The sequence below is a fragment of the Pan troglodytes genome, chromosome 12 (genome assembly GCF_028858775.2).
Source record: "Pan troglodytes isolate AG18354 chromosome 12, NHGRI_mPanTro3-v2.0_pri, whole genome shotgun sequence".
Lineage (NCBI taxonomy): Eukaryota > Metazoa > Chordata > Mammalia > Primates > Hominidae > Pan > Pan troglodytes.
In genome coordinates this window covers 51,307,578-51,323,949 of record NC_072410.2, presented here as the reverse complement: position 1 = coordinate 51,323,949, position 16,372 = coordinate 51,307,578, and the positions used below count along the sequence as shown (strand labels likewise).

At 37.2% G+C, this 16,372-nt stretch overlaps 1 protein-coding gene across 10 annotated transcripts in view; it reads left to right on the top strand.

Annotated features, from left to right (window-relative positions):
* Nucleotides 1-10,585, top strand: part of ZNF638 (zinc finger protein 638) — a 152,603-nt gene extending 142,018 nt beyond the window's left edge. For 7 of the 10 annotated variants that reach the window (XM_009442644.5, XM_009442645.5, XM_063789736.1 and 4 more), the window contains 6 exons: nt 170-235; nt 1,984-2,938; nt 4,071-4,175; nt 6,849-6,950; nt 8,690-8,808; nt 10,268-10,585. In XM_009442644.5, the coding sequence (XP_009440919.2) occupies nt 170-235; nt 1,984-2,938; nt 4,071-4,175; nt 6,849-6,950; nt 8,690-8,808; nt 10,268-10,333 (1,413 nt within the window). In that variant the 3' untranslated portion in view covers nt 10,334-10,585. The remainder of the gene's footprint in view (nt 1-169; nt 236-1,983; nt 2,939-4,070; nt 4,176-6,848; nt 6,951-8,689; nt 8,809-10,267) is intronic. The other 3 variants (XM_009442646.5, XM_063789733.1, XM_063789734.1) reach the window with 1 other exon arrangement.
* The last annotated feature ends 5,787 nt before the right edge of the window (nt 10,586-16,372 follow it).

Genomic DNA, 16,372 nt, shown 5'->3' with positions numbered 1-16,372 from the left:
TGCCTATACTGTTTAGTGACTGTTGACTTAGTTTTGTATACATGTTAAATAATTTGCATAATTGACTGTATTTGGGTAGTGTTTACTGGTTTTTTTTTTTTTTTTTTCCAGAGCATTAATAATATGGTTGTAAATTCCGTTTTTCTGTATTTCTTATTTACTATTTCAGACTTTGGCTGAGCAAAACACTAAGAATCCTAAAAGCACTACTGGTAGAAGTTCCAAATCTAAAGAGGTAAAAAATAGATCACAGACCCTAACCCTTCTTTTTCATCTCCATAGCACAGTTCATCTATCTTATAACTTGTGCCTGCCTTAACAATGTTAGAGACTAAGAGTATAGAGCAAGGGATAGGAATGAGATGTTTTGTTTTTAACTTATCTCTAATCCTACCATTAATTTACTTTTTGACCTTGAGCTAGTCTAAACACCTTGTGTTTTCTTGAGGCGGGGGGAGCGGGCAAAATGTTATATGGGGACAGAAAGAGAGTAGAGTAGGGCAATACCTCCAATCTCATATTGACAGGAATAGGTTGTAGACACAAAAAAAATTTATATATGTAAAAGAGACTGACATTTGACTTGAGTCATCCTCATTTTGTTAAAACAGGTTATCCTTTTGGCTCTAATTTAACCTTAAGTGGATGGTCTCTAAGATTAACTTTACTGGTACGAAGTTCTGTTGTCAAACATATTTTATATTTGGTTGTTATTTAAGGTTTTTACCAGTCATAGAATTTTTTTCAGTCATTTTACTTTTCTTACCTGGTAGGGGATGGATTTGGGCCTATGTTGTTGGGGCAAGGAGAAATGTTACTAGTTTTAAGCAGAAATAAGGATTATGGCTACTAAAGCAGAAGTAAGGATTATGGCTACTAAAGCAGAAGTAAGGATTGTGGCTACTTCAGTTTGCTTTGTTAATTTGATAGTACAATCGCTTGTAGATATTCTCCCTAGAAATTACAGGGTACATATTCTAATGTTGTTATTATATATAATAGCAGTTAATCATTAATAATATACTAAATGTATAGGAGCCCTGGTAGGAATTTATCTTCTTTACTATTGACGGCATTTTAAAAAATTACAGATACTGTTGTTTTCAAATACAGTTATGTTAGTCATTGAGTCTTAGTAATAATTTTTTCATACAACTTTCTCAAAATGTAACCATTATATTTCTTTTATCATTATTATTATTATTATTTTGCAATGAAATCTCACTCCTGTCCCCCAGGCTGGAGTGCAATGGCGTGATCTCACCTCACAGCAACCTCTGCCTCCCAGGTTCAAGTGATTCTCCTGCCTCAGCCTCCCGAGTAGCTGGGTGGCATCTGCCACCACACCCAGCTAATTTTTGTATTTTTAGTAGAGATGGGGTTTCACCATGTTGGCCAGGCTGGTCTCGAACTCCTGACCTCAGGTGATCAGCCTCCCAAAGTGCTGGGATTACAGGCATGAGCCACCATGCCCGGCCTGTATTTCTTAAAATATGTATTCTATATATAATTAATTAATGTGTAATCAATATATACTGATAAAGGGAACAGCCTAATTAGCTGTTTACTTTCTAACTATATTTGAGGTGCTTTTAGAAGTCCAGTAAGTCTTCTAGAGCACTTATTAGATGTTTGACATATGGAACAGTAAATCCTTTGTATTGTCTGACAAATACTTTAAATGTATTTTTATGTGTCATACTTCAAAACTCATCATTTAGGAAATGTAATCTTATTGAATTTAAGTAAAAGTGGAATTAGGTTGATACTGTTAGAATTTTACTTTTGGCTTACACTTTGTGAATTATAGCTGGGTCATTTGTGGGGCTTTAAAAAAAACAACTCTTAATTTTAGCCTTTAGGAAACCTAATTTGCACTGAAATTCTCCCAAATGATCTGCATGCACATTTATTGTGACTATTTGGAATCTAGCCAGTGGTCAAAATTTGTTTACAATACTATGATTTTTAACTTTCCAACAGGAACCATTATTTCCATTTAATTTGGATGAATTTGTTACTGTGGATGAGGTTATAGAAGAAGTGAATCCTTCTCAGGCCAAGCAGAATCCACTAAAGGGAAAAAGGAAAGAAACTCTCAAAAATGTTCCTTTCTCTGAACTTAACTTAAAGAAGAAAAAGGGGAAAACTTCCGCTCCTCGTGGTGTTGAGGGAGAACTATCTTTTGTAACATTGGATGAGATTGGGGAAGAGGAAGATGCAGCTGCACATCTAGCACAAGCTCTAGTCACTGTGGATGAAGTAATTGATGAAGAAGAACTAAATATGGAAGAAATGGTAAAAAATTCAAATTCACTTTTTACATTAGATGAATTAATTGACCAAGATGATTGCATTTCCCACAGTGAACCTAAAGATGTTACTGTTCTGTCAGTGGCTGAAGAACAAGATCTCCTCAAACAGGAACGCTTGGTAACTGTGGATGAAATTGGAGAAGTGGAAGAGCTACCTTTGAATGAGTCAGCAGACATAACTTTTGCCACTTTAAATACTAAAGGAAATGAAGGAGATACTGTAAGGGATTCCATTGGCTTTATTTCTTCTCAGATGCCCGAAGACCCTTCTACTTTAGTTACTGTAGATGAAATACAAGATGACAGCAGTGATTTGCATTTAGTGACTTTGGATGAAGTAACTGAAGAGGATGAAGACTCTCTGGCAGATTTTAACAACCTTAAAGAAGAGCTTAATTTTGTTACTGTTGATGAAGTTGGAGAGGAGGAAGATGGAGATAATGATTTAAAAGTTGAGTTAGCACAAAGCAAAAATGACCATCCCACAGATAAAAAAGGGAATAGAAAGAAGAGAGCTGTGGACACAAAAAAGACAAAACTTGAATCCTTGTCCCAAGTGGGTCCAGTAAATGAGAATGTTATGGAAGAAGATCTAAAAACCATGATTGAAAGACACTTAACAGGTAGATACTTGGAAGGGGTAGTCTTTCTGTTTTATGAGGGGATTACATTTAAAATTAATTTTAAAATACATGTTGTGGCATTACCAATAATGTCACCCAGTATTGATATTAGAGGCCAACAGACAGTTAAAGTCAACAATAAATTTTCCAAAGAAATGTGTACAAGTTTCACAGTTTTTTAAAGTTTTACAGCAGAACTTGCTCCAGGTTATACTTCAAGAAAAGATGACAAAAAACAGAAAACAAACTAAAGTAGCCAAATTAGAATTGGAATGAAAATGATATATTTGTATTGTGGGAAAAAGACAACTTCTGATAAATAGAAGAACATTTACATGAGATTACCTCCCAGTTTTTGCTTAGACTTAGAATTAAGAACTATTTATAAAGGAACTATTTGATTTTAAAGTAATATTGTAATGATACAGAATAGTAGGGCAGCTCACTTTCCGAACTTGAGGGAGATAAACATAATTTCCATTAAGAAAATCTTGAGGCCAAGTATTGTGGCTCACTCCCGTAATCTCAGCACTTTGGGAAGCCGAGGTGGGAGGATCGCTTGAGGCCAGGAGTGCGACACCAGTCTGGGCAGCCTAGCAAGACTCCGTCTCTACAAAAAATTAAAAAATGAGCCAGGCACGGTGGCATGCGTCTGTGGTCCCAGCTGCTTTGGAGACTGAGGCGAGAGGATCGCTTGAGCCCAGAAGGGGGAGGTTGTGGTGAGCAATGGTTGTGCCACTGCACTCCAACCTTGGTAACAGAGTGAGCCACTTTGTCTCCAAAAAGAAGAAAAAAAACCTGAAAGATTTAACTCAACTAAGAATAAAATACTAGGAAGGTCCCACAGGCTTATGGAACAAATTAGAAAAACATTTATGGACATCCTGGGAAAAGAAGTTAGAAAAGCATAGTTACTTGGAAAATGATAACTGGGAACAAAAGGAAATGCTTAGATTAAACTGATTATTTTAAAATAGAATTCTTCTATTTTATATTAGCAGTAGGCTTCCCTCCCAAATTTGGGTATTTTTTGCAAAAATGTATAATGTTGATTCAGACAGTATAATATGTTTAATTTAAAGCAATTTAAATACTGTTACTAGAGCAATAAATTAGGACTTTCTTTTTAAAGCTAAAACTCCAACCAAGAGAGTTAGAATTGGGAAAACTCTGCCATCAGAAAAAGCTGTTGTGACAGAACCAGCAAAAGGTGAAGAGGCCTTCCAGATGAGTGAAGGTAAAGCAGGATTGTTGGAATGGGAAGGAAAGTTACACAACACAGGAGAGTAGTTGAAGTTTTAAAGATCTGTCTAAGAAGAAAAGTAGAAAATCAGTGGAATAGAGCAGGGGTGGGAAAAGTCAACTATAGTTATTAGATGTGGGTAACATTTTGATCTTTGTAATGTAGAGAGAATGGATTATTGACATTAGAATGTGACAGATTAGAGGAAATGATCCTCGAAAGGTTTTCTGACCATGTTGCAGCATCAGATAGAAATTATTTATTAACTAGCTATTATTTGTGGACCTTGCTTTGTTGATGCTTGTCAGCAGCCAGCCAATGAATTAAACAAGAAGCCTTAATAGCGTTTATAAAATTTAACTTGAAACAAATAAGGAAGTGTCTAGTGAGAAAGAATACGTTAGTCACTCAGCAGATACTTGTCATATTGTATTGGGTATCCTTCATAACAATGTTGAAAAGGGTAGACAAAAGAAAGTACATAGCTCTTGCTCTCAAGGGGTTTATTGATTCAGAGAGGTTAAGCAAAAAATCACCTTGCCAGTATGATTTAAATAGAGCACTGTAAGGGTATGGCTTTTACCATTCTCTTTGTAGCACCCTCATTGCCCTCTTTCTTTCCTATCCTATCTTCTCTAAGGAAAACTTACCAAGTATGATTTGGTCCAAGGATTTCAGGTGGGCTCTCAGTGCTGCTCCCAATATATTAGAGGTCTCCTTCCTTTACTATTTCCTAACCAGATGTAAAATTAGCCTTTTCCCCCCTTCTACATCACCTAACCCGTTTCTCACTGGATGTCCTTGCTTTCGTTTTTATTTGCCAGAGTAAATCTAGGATCTCCCTTGTCTGCCAACTTATATTTTGCTTTATACACATAAAATATAAAATTTGGCCAAGTTTTTCCCGTGAAAGAAATATCCCTTTGACCTTGAAATCTCTCTAGCTCCTATCTTTTCTACTTGCTTTTAGAGCAAAACATCTAGAAAGAACCACCTACTTTTACGTCTTAATTTCCCATTGAACTGAATGTATTTTGGTTTCTTTCTCCTACCACTTTCCTGAAAATGATGTTGATGAAACCCCCATTAGGTTGTTGTCAAACGTGATTTTTTAAAGTGTTTTCTTCTTAAGTTAGTCTTACTTGACTTTTCCACATGATTGGTTACTTTTGATTATGCCCTCTCTTGAAACTCTTTGCCAAGTCATGGTCAAGTGGGTATTCCTTCTTCCTTGTCTATTCTTTCCCATAAACAATCTTTGATAACCAAGCTATAGGTGGTGGTTCAGTAATTAGGTTCTTGCATGATTTCATGAGGTCACCCCCCGACTTCAGAATTTCTGTATGGTAGGGCAACCTTGGCAATCAGCTTGCTTAGAACTACCTCATTGCAACTGAGTAATATAAAAGGATGATTTAGTTACTGCTTACGTAACAATATATTTCTACTAATGAACAATATGTTTTGACAAAAGGACCTAGCTTAAGAAAAAGTCATTTTTCCACACAATTGTAAACTTAAATCATTTATTTTAATCTATTTTAAATATATAATTTTAATATATGTTATATATTATTAAGATAAATATGCCTTTGGAGTGGCAGGAACAGATATGTTTGGGAAAGTTTATTACCCTGATGAAGAAATAAACAGTTATAGAAAGAGATTGGAGGCAAGGAAACCAGATTGTTTTAACCATCAAGTTAAGAAAAGGAAGATACGTTTTTCTTATTGATTGTAGGACTTGATGATCAGTAAAGTGTGAGGAATAAGAGTAAGTAATGATTTCAGAGTTCCTTGCCATCCCCTCAGGAATACTAAAGAGTAGCCCAGATGTATGGAGGGAACACTGAACTTGAAGTCACAAAGTCTTGGTTCTAGCCTGTGTCACTCACTAGCTATGCAACCTTGGGCATATCTGTTTATTACCTCTTTTGATTGTGCTTTCTCCATCTCTGAAGAAATAGGGATGGGTTAATAATGATTTGACGTGCCTATCTTACATGAGGTAAAAGCTAAATGAATGATTATATATGTAAAAGGGTTTTGTCAAGTATTAGGCAACAGTAAGGCATTTCAGCTACTGAGGGTAATCAGAATTGCTTGGAATCAGTCCATTTTTGTCTGTCCCCAAGATCATAGTATGCAGAGTCTGCTAACATTGAGTGCTTCTTACGTGTTACTCACTTTGGTGGGCTTTAACATTTATATTAATAATTTTACTTGTGATTCTAACAGGGGTCTTAGGTTATCAGTTTAGGCTCAATTTTCTAGATTGGAAGGGCCTCAGTATTGGGCCATAGAATCAATTTCTGCTGGTATCCTTTTCCCTTAATCTCCACTCTCTGCTCAGCTTAGCACTTTGCATATATAAGTTCTCTTGCCAGTAATGATAGGACTTGTATTACTCGTTAAATTCTGCCTGGAACATATATAAATAAAATTTGCTGTTAGCTTTAGACCTATATTCCTAAATCCATTTGAATGGATTTACCCATTTATTCCTTACATTAAAGAATCTTGGAGAATATTGTGCAAAGAATGGCCAGATGGGATTAACAAAGGGAGGTTTTCCCTGAGAAAGAAAAAGGTAAGAATTATCCAATGTTAACTTTACAAAGTCTGTAAATCTATTCTGAATAGCTTTTTTTCCTCGAAAAATTTTAGTTGATGAGGAATCTGGATTAAAGGATTCAGAACCAGAGCGAAAACGCAAGAAGACTGAAGACTCTTCTTCAGGCAAATCAGTGGCGTCTGATGTCCCTGAGGGTAAAGTTAAAATGACATTTTTTTCTTACCCATATGAAATTTAAAAGTCGGCTGGGCGTGGTGGCTCAAGCCTGTAATCCCAGCACTTCGGGAGGCCGAGGCGGGTGGATCACTAGGTCAGGAGATTGAGACCATCCAGGCTAACACGGTGAAACCCCGTCTGTACTAAAAGGTACAAAAAATTAGCCGGACGTGGTGGCAGGCGCCTGTAATCCAAGCTACTCGGGAGGCTGAGGCAGGAGAATGGCGTGAACCCGGGAGGCGGAGCTTGCAGTGAGCCGAGATAGCGCCACTGCACTCCAGCCTGGGCAACAGAGTGAGACTCCGTCTCAAAAAAAAAAAAAAAACAAAACACCATAATAAGTATTCTATTGTTTAGGTGAGTAATTGGGTAACCTTGGCTGCACTGTCATTTTATAGTGGAAATTTGCATGTTTTACACAGTGGCATTTTTGAAGACAGCTTACTGGGCTGTTTTTACCTGAGAAGGATATTTTTACTGCACTCTTGAAATCTGGGATGTATCTCCTCTTTTATTACTGGTGCTTTCTTTGCCACTCTGGTGAGAATTGAGTTATATTTGCGCAGGCAGAAAGTCACTCCAGTTAAGCAGAACATGCAGAAAATCTTTGCTAGCCGACTTTGTTCATGGTCAGCTAAGGTGAGCTGAGGGAGACCTTATTCAGCCACCATACTCCTCAATCAGACAGTTGCCCATCATTCTACCTCTTCTCTCTCTTTTATTTTAATGGGATTCCTAAGAGGTTTATTTTTATTATATTTTATTTTGAGACAGGGTCTCATTCTGTCAGCCAGGCTGGAGTGCAGTGACGTGATCTCAGCTAACTGCAACCCTTTCCTTCCAGGCTCAAGCAATCCTCTCACCTCAGCCTCATGAGTAGCTGGGACTACAGGCGTCTACCACCACACCTGGCTAATTTTTGTATTTTTGGTAGATACAGGGTTTCACCTTGTTGCTTAGGCTGGTCTCAAACCCCTGAGCTCAAGCAGTCTGCCCGCCTTGGCCTCCCAAAGTGCTGGGATTATAGGCTTGAGCCACTTCTCCCAGCCAGAGGTATATTTTAGACTGTTAGGTTCTTATCTAATGACTTGGTATTCTGAAGGATTATTGAACAGTTCTTTGTTATCCGAAGATTCTCCTTGGGAATCTATTCAACTTGGCATTATATCAAAGCAGTGGCATACTGGCATTCCCTAGAGGTTCTGGAATAGTATAGAATATGTTAACGAAATAAAGACTTAAGTTTTCTGATTAAAATTACTACTATTGATCTCTAAATTTATAGCAGTGTGTACTCTTCTTATATTTAAGTATATACTGTGCTTAATATTTTTGTCGTGTTTAAATAAATTGATGAAGGCCAGTTGTGGCTCACACGTGTAATCCCAGCACTTCGGGAGACCAAGGCAGGCACATCCTATAGGGGAGGTCAGGAGTTCGAGACCAGCCTGGGCAACATGATAAAACCCATCTCTACTAAAAGTACAAAAGTAGCCAGGCGCGGTGGCGCACACCTGTAATCCTAGCTATTCGGGAGCCTGAGGCAGGAGAATCACATGAACCCAGGAGGCAGAGGTTGCAGTGAGCTGACATCGTGCCACTGCACTCCAACCTGGATGACAGAGTGAGACTCCGTCTCAAATAAATGAATAAATCGATGAACACAACTGGAGATTAATTATTGTTAATTTTCTTCTTGTCTCTTCTTATCCTCTAGAATTAGACTTTCTTGTACCTAAGGCTGGATTCTTCTGTCCAATTTGTTCCCTCTTCTACTCAGGTGAAAAAGCAATGACAAATCACTGCAAGAGTACACGTCATAAGCAAAATACTGAGGTAATTTTTAAAATTCTTACAAAATCTTGAGGTGTTGTTATTGTCTTAGAATCAAATTATTTATCTCCCCAAACATACATTTCCCCCCCCTTTAGGAGAATGTTTATGCCAGTTTATTCCTCTTAAGTCCTGTTTTCTCCTTCAGTGTACCTTGCCTGTAATTTCTAGTCCTTATTCCTTTTCCTTGAACAGCAACATTTGCCAGAGTAGATTCTGCAGATCACTAGTCTCATATGACACTCCATTATTAAAGTAAGAAACTGCATATTTTGATGCCCTCTTGTCATGTAGACATTAGCATGTTAAAGTTTCTGAATTGTCTAGCCGGAATGAATCCTGCTTAACTTTATGCAAACCATTTATTAAACTGATTTAATCACAAAACCTTTTTTAAATTGTACACATCTTTAAGAAGTGTTACTCTGGAGAATCATCATTAACCATAATTGAAGTGGTGACTCTAGTTCCTGCTGAATATTTGAGGGTTTTGTACATCCTCTCTGTTGAATTTGTGGCACAGACACTCATCTAACATTTACTGAGCTGTTCTATGCTGGAAGCTTATTTAATCTCCTCATCAACTTCATGAGGTAGATGCTATTATTCCAATCTTAAAGATGAGAAAATAGACTTAAGGAGGTTACGTATCTAAACCCAAGGTCACATAGCTAGCTAGTTAGCAGACCTAGGATTTGAACTCCGCTCTATTTCATTCTAGGCCCAAGCTCTTATACATTGTGCTTTGCTACCTGTGTGCTTAACTTAGTTCATCATGTCACTTTTCCATTTAAAACCTTCTAGTAGCTTCATATTGCACTTGGTCTAATATCCAAACTTCTTATTTTGGGTCTTCAAAGCCCTGCATGATCTGATTTCTTTTCTACTTCTCTGAATGCTTTCTGTGTTTTAGCTTTTCTGGCTCTCCTTGTTCTGTTTTTCATACATGAGAGACCCATTGCTGCCTTTGCACCTTTATATTGCTGTTCTTTTGCCCCTTCCCAGTCCTACTTGCATGGCCAGTTCTTCATGTGTTTCGTCTCAAATATCAGTTCCCCAGAAAGGTCTGCTTAAGAAAGACCTAGCTAAGTAGAACCCCAAAAAAAGTTCAGCCTCAATTACGTTGTTGCACTGTCTTTAAAGTGCTTACCACCGCCCCCAAAGTATTTTATTTTTTTCTTTTATTGTTTCTCTTCTCCCATTAGAATGTAAGCTTTATTGTATAAAAGATTCTATCTGTATTGTTGCCCACCGAATCCTCAGGCACCAAGTGTAATACCTGGTGTGTCATAAACATCAAATGACTGATGAATGAAAGGAAGAAATGGTTATATAAGGCACTGTGTTTATAATATTTTGTTGGATCAGTTTCTTTTAAATTATAAATATACAGTAGATAAGTTTGCACACATAGCAAAATAACGTCTAATAAGTATTTTATATTGCAAATTGCTTTTAACAGAAATTCATGGCCAAGCAAAGAAAGGAAAAGGAGCAGAATGAGGCTGAAGAAAGAAGCTCTAGGTGATTGGGGGAAAGGAAAGAATTCACTAGAAATTTGTTTAGGGTCCAGTTGATTTGTGTATTTTTGTTATCATTTAATTTGTAATTTTCGTTTCAGAAGCAAATATTCGTGTTGTACAAATTTCTGATTGCCCTAAATGTAGAGAGACTGATGGGGAAAGTATGATGGGTTTGATTTTTATATCAAATCATCAGGCATGGAGAAATATCTTTTAGAAGTGTTAAAATAAATGTTCCTACTGTATATTTAAAATACCATCTGTGTTTGTGGCTGATTTTTTAAAGACTTGCTTGCCTCTGATTGCAGACAAGGTTTTTCACTACAACTCCTGTGATTTGGGATGTTTGGGGATTCTTCATGTATCACTGGAAGTCATAGCATGACAGTGTTTTACTTTGCTTCAGCCATTCATGTGTATACAGGTCATAGATTTCTTAAAATTCAAATTTTTTCTGGATAAAATTAGATTACAGCATATTTTCCCCAAATAGGTTTGAATGAAACTTTGCTTGATTTTTATATGTGTTGGAAAGGTATTTTTTCTGCTTCTGGTAACACTTGCTGTTTCTGCCAGAACCCATTTAAGGTAACACCAAGCTAGTCATTTATTATTAGCTTGAATCTACAGAGCAGCCATTACTTCTGTGGACCACCAGAGTAGCTTTTTAAACCATTTGAATTATAGTTGAATATGTTTATAAGAAGTTTTAAGGGCACAAAAAATAATTGAATGGCTAGCAGGTGATGGAAATAGCCCTATACTTTTAAGTTTTTAGATTGAGCCATTCTTCAGACATAGTCTGCATACTCATAATTGTTTTAGTATTTGATGCCTCAAGATAGAGTGCACCAATTAATAATACAAAGAGGATGAATGGAGGGGAACAACAACAACAACAAAAACCCTACTTTTTTTAGATGTCTTATTTCCATCACAGCACAAGAGACATCACAGTCAGTAAGAAGGGCTTGGAGGAAAAAAAAGGCAGCACCTCTTTGTCACCTCCTATGAAACTCACTGCATACTTAGTCGAGACTTACCCACAGCCTGAGTAAAATTACAGAATGCTACAAGTCACAGACAAGGGGGTGGGGTAGAGAGAGGAGCGGCTTGCTGTCAAGAGTTTGTTGGAATTAAAACCTTACAGATGAATCCGGATAATAAGAGGGAGAAGAGCTGTTAAAAGATTGGGGAATAAGGTGCCTGTAAATTACAGAAGCACAGTCATAGTGAATAAGAATCTTAGTTTTAAAGAATCTTCCTTTCTCCTCAGCTTGCTTTTGGGACTTTTGCAACTAGGGAAGTTATAAGCTTCTTTAATCTTGTCTGGATCAGTCTTTTGAAATTGGGATTCTAAATTAGAATGAGAGGAGGAGCTGCTAAAGCATAAAAATGGTAGGGGTGATTTTTGTGTTTTATCCTAGTGACCAATGTTGACCATTAATTATACATTATAAATAATGTTTTTCTCTGGGACTTTTTGCACTTAATGCTGGTAATTTTTATCATAGGGCTTCAAATACAAAAGATTTGTATGAGGTTTTCAGAAAATAAACATGTGCTCTTTGCATATGATTTTAGTATTGTTCTTGGCATTTTCAGAAAATCTTCCTCCTTTAGTCACACCACACAATTGGAACGTCATATACATAGTAGTTTCTGCTTATTAGTTGATTGAGGGATATAATTAGGATTGCAGCTGACTTAATTTTTTGTTGTTGTTGTTGAGACTTTGCTCTTGTTGCCCAGGCTGGAGTGCAGTGGCACGATCTTGGCCCACTGCAACCTCCATCTCCCGGGTTCAAGCGATTCTCCTGCCTCAGCCTCCCGAGTAGCTGGGCCTACGGGCATGTGCCACCACGCCCGGCTAATTTTGTATTTTTTTTTTTTTAATAGAGACAGGTTTTCTCCTTGTTGGTCAGGCTGGTCTCAAACTCAGCATCTAGACTCCAAGGCAAAAAAAGTTTACATTCAACATGATCTCTATAAAAGTTTTTAGATTTTATTACCCTTTCTGGCATTAGGATGCTGTGGAAACTTGCCTCTCCAAAATTACTCCTTTTTAATCCTTCTTTAAAAAACATTTATAGGGGAGTCAGGTTTTTAAAACTTAAATTTTTAATTTTACTAATTTGTTATTTGATTGTGGAAAATGTCAAGCATATTAAGACAATAGGATAATTACTCTCATACATTAATTAGTTTCAATAATTATCAACTTAAGGCCAGTTGTGTTTGTGTGTGTGTATCTCTACTCCCAACTCTCTTGTATTACTTTAAATATCAGTATGTTTTACCCGTTAATTGTTCATTGTGTATTTCTAAGGGTTCTTTTTAACCCTTATATTAAAAATATCCAGTACCATTTAAAAATCTCTTATTTAAATAATAGTTTGGTTCAGATTTTCAACTGTTTCATAAATCGTTTTTTTGTGGTTGTTGGTTTACTAAGTCTGAATCCAGATTCAAATAAGATCCATATATTGTGACTGGCTGGTAGGTCTTTTAAATTATACTATTTTGAATATATAGGTTCTTCCCTCCCTACTTCCCTCCTTGTAATTTATTTGGTAAAGAAACTAGATTCTTGGCTGTGCCAAGCAGTGCTGCTCAAAATGTCTTGGGACCCAGGGCAGTGCCAGTTCAGAAACTTTAGTATTAGTTTATGATTACTGAAGTACAGAAATTGAGAGTTTCTAGAAACATTTTGACAGTGATTTTATGTTCATTTATTGAATCTAACAATAAAAAAATTGGAGTTTGTATGTTTTTGTGGGGTTTTTTAAATTTTTTTTTTTTGTATTTTACAGAATTATTGGTCTATAGTTAATTGAAAATTAGGGAGAAAAAGAAAACTGATCAAGCACATAGTTTGAGAAGCACTGCTGACAGGTTTCCCCAGGTCTGACTTTGTTGCTTGCAACCATGTAGTACCTTTAACGTGTCCCTTGCTCTCTCTGTAGCTCATAAATTGGTAAGTAAATATAGACACTTGATTAGAGTTTGTTTTTTTCTTTCTTTTTTTTGATGAGACTACTTTAGGCAGTGATGTGGTCTTCCTGATAGGAGGCGCAAACTGATTGCCTTCTTTGGGATTTGAGTAGCAGCTGATGCTTAGTTTTGATCCACTTATTCATTAGGGGTTGCAAAATAATGATATCTTAATTCTATATCCCTTTTTCATGTGTAAGCAGGAATATTTCTCTGCAAGGAGAAACTCCCCCTCATCTGCTATTTGGCTATTAGCGGTACGGTTTGTGTAAGAAAGACACAGATATGGGATGCTTCTCCTTTACTTACCTATTTTTTTCAGAATGAGTTGATTCTTTGGCATCCACTGCGATAAATTTTTTCTTAAGCATTAGTATGAACTTGTAAATTTTAACATATTTGATGTTTGAAACCTCTGCAGTATTAGTGTTATTGATCCTTATATGTCCCACATGTGATTTGATTTCCTCATTTCTACTAGTAGTTATCTGTATGTCAAGATGTTTCAGGCTCACTTCTCCAGACCTGGGGTCAGCTACTTCTCTAAAGAACAGTGGCTGATTAGGTGTGTTCATTGCTTCTGGACTGGTTATTGCTTTCCCAGAGATGGAAATTGAAGTGTATGTTTTGTTTTCTAGACCAGGGTTCTCTGTCACCCAGGCTGGAGTGCAGTGGTGCAATCCTGGCTCACTGTAGCCTCAGCCTCCTGGGTTCAAGTGATTCTCGTGCCTCAGTCTCCCAAGTAGCTGGGACTACAGGCATGTGCTACCACACCTGGCTAATTGTATTTATAGTAGAGACAGGGTTTCACCATGTTGCCCAGGCTGGTCTCGAACCCCTGGCCTCAAGTGATCCACCCGCTTTGGCCTGTCAATGCATGTATGTTTTGTTTTTAAGAGAAAATTCATCATCATTATACTGATTCTTCTGGTTCAAATTCATAACCTCTTCTATCTTAAATATAGATCTTCTTTGTCTTGTGTCAGGTATTACAATTCTCCAGGACATCAAGATGATAGACGTAAACTGTCGCATAATTGCTTAGCTTTTATCTCACCTTATACGCATCACAGTCACAGTAACAATGCCAAGACCTTAACCAACAATGTGGTTATTGAAAACAGTTAAAAAAAATTTTTTTCAGTTTTGTTTTGTCCTTAGGGAATACCTCATTAAGAATATACATTCACATAGGGGAAGTCTCAAAGGAATTTTGTGTGTGTTTATGTGTGTGTGTGTTTGTGTGTGTGTGTGTGTGTACATACTAGGTATATATATTTGTGGGTTACATGTGGTACTTTGATACAGGCATGCTCACATCAGGGTAAACTGGGTATCCATCACCTCAAGCATTTGTCCTTTGTGGTTCAAACAGTCCAGTTATGCTCTTCTAATTATTTTTAAATGTACAATTGAAAAAGTTTTTTTTAAGTAAGGTCTCATTCTGTCACCCAGGCTGGAGTGCAGTGACACTATCTCAGCTCACAATAGCCTCAAACCTCCCTGGGCTTAGGTGGTCCTCCTACCTCAGCCTCTGGAGCAGCTGGGAGTACAGACGCATGCCACCATGTTCAGCTAATTTTTGTATTTTTTTTGTAGAGATGGGATTTTGACATGTTGGCCAGGCTTGTCTCGAACTCCTGGCCTCAAGTGATCCGCCCACCTTGGCCTCCCAAAGTGCTGGGATTACAGGTGTGAGCCATCACACTCGGCCTTATTCTTTCTATTGTTTGTACCCATTAACCATCCCCTTCTACCCCAACTACCTTTCCTGGCCTCTGGTAACCATCTTCCTACTTTCTGTCACCATGAGTTCAATTGTTTTCATTTTTTAGCTCCCACAAGTAAGTGAGAACATGTGATGTTTGTCTTTCTGTAAGTGGCTTATTTCACTTAACGTGATGACCTCCAGTTCCACACGTGTTATTGCATATGACAGGATCTCATTCTTTTTTTTGTGGCTGAATGATACTCATTGTGTATATTGAACCATTTCTTAATCCATTCATCTGTTGGTGGGCACTTAGATTGCTTCTAAATCTTGGCTATTTTGTATAGTGCTGCAACAAATGTAGGAGTGCAGATGTATCTTCAATTTACTGATTTCCTTTCTTTCGGGTATATACTTAGGAGTGGGATTGCTGGATCATAGGATAGCTCTGTTTTTAGTTTTTTGAGGAAACTCCAAACTATTCTCCTTAGTGGTTGTACTGATTTACATTCCCATCAACAGCGTACAAAGTGTTCCTTTTTCTCCACATCTTCAGCTGCATTTGTTGTCGCCTGTCTTAGATAAAAGCCATTTTAACTGGGGTGAGATGATACCTCATTGCAGTTGTGATTTGCATTTCTCTGATGATCAGTGATTTTGAACACCTTTTCATATACCTGTTTGCCATTTGTATGTCTTTTGAGAAATGTCTATTCAGATCTTTTGCCCATTATTTTTATCGAATTATTAGATTTTTTTTCCTGTAGTTTGAGCCCCTTATGCCTTCTGGTTATTAATCGTTTGTCAGATGGATGGTTTGCAAATGTTTTCTCCCATTCTGTGGGTTGTCTCTTTGTTGTTTCCTTCACTTTGCAGAAGCTTTTTAACTTAATGTGATCCTGTTTATTCATGTTTGCTTCGGTTGCTTGTGCTTGTGTGGTCTTTGCCACAAGAAGTCTTTGCCCACTCCAGTATCCTGGAGAGTTTCTCCAGTGTTTTCTTGTAGTAGTTGCATAGTTTGAGGTCTTAGATTTAAATCTTTAATCTATTTTGATTTAATTTTTTATATGGGGAAAGTTGGGGGCCTAGTTTTATTCTTCTGCAAATGGATACTCAGTTTCCTCAGCACCATTTGTTGAAGAGACTGTCCTTTCCTGAAGGTATGTTATTGGAACCTTTGCGAAAATGAATTTACTATAGATTTATTGGATTTATTTCTGTGCTCTCTATTCTGTTCACTGGTCTCTGTGTCTGTTTTTATGCCAGTACCATGCCATTTTTGTTACCATAGCTCTGTAGTATAACTTGAAGTCAGGTAATGTGATTCCTCTGGTTTAGT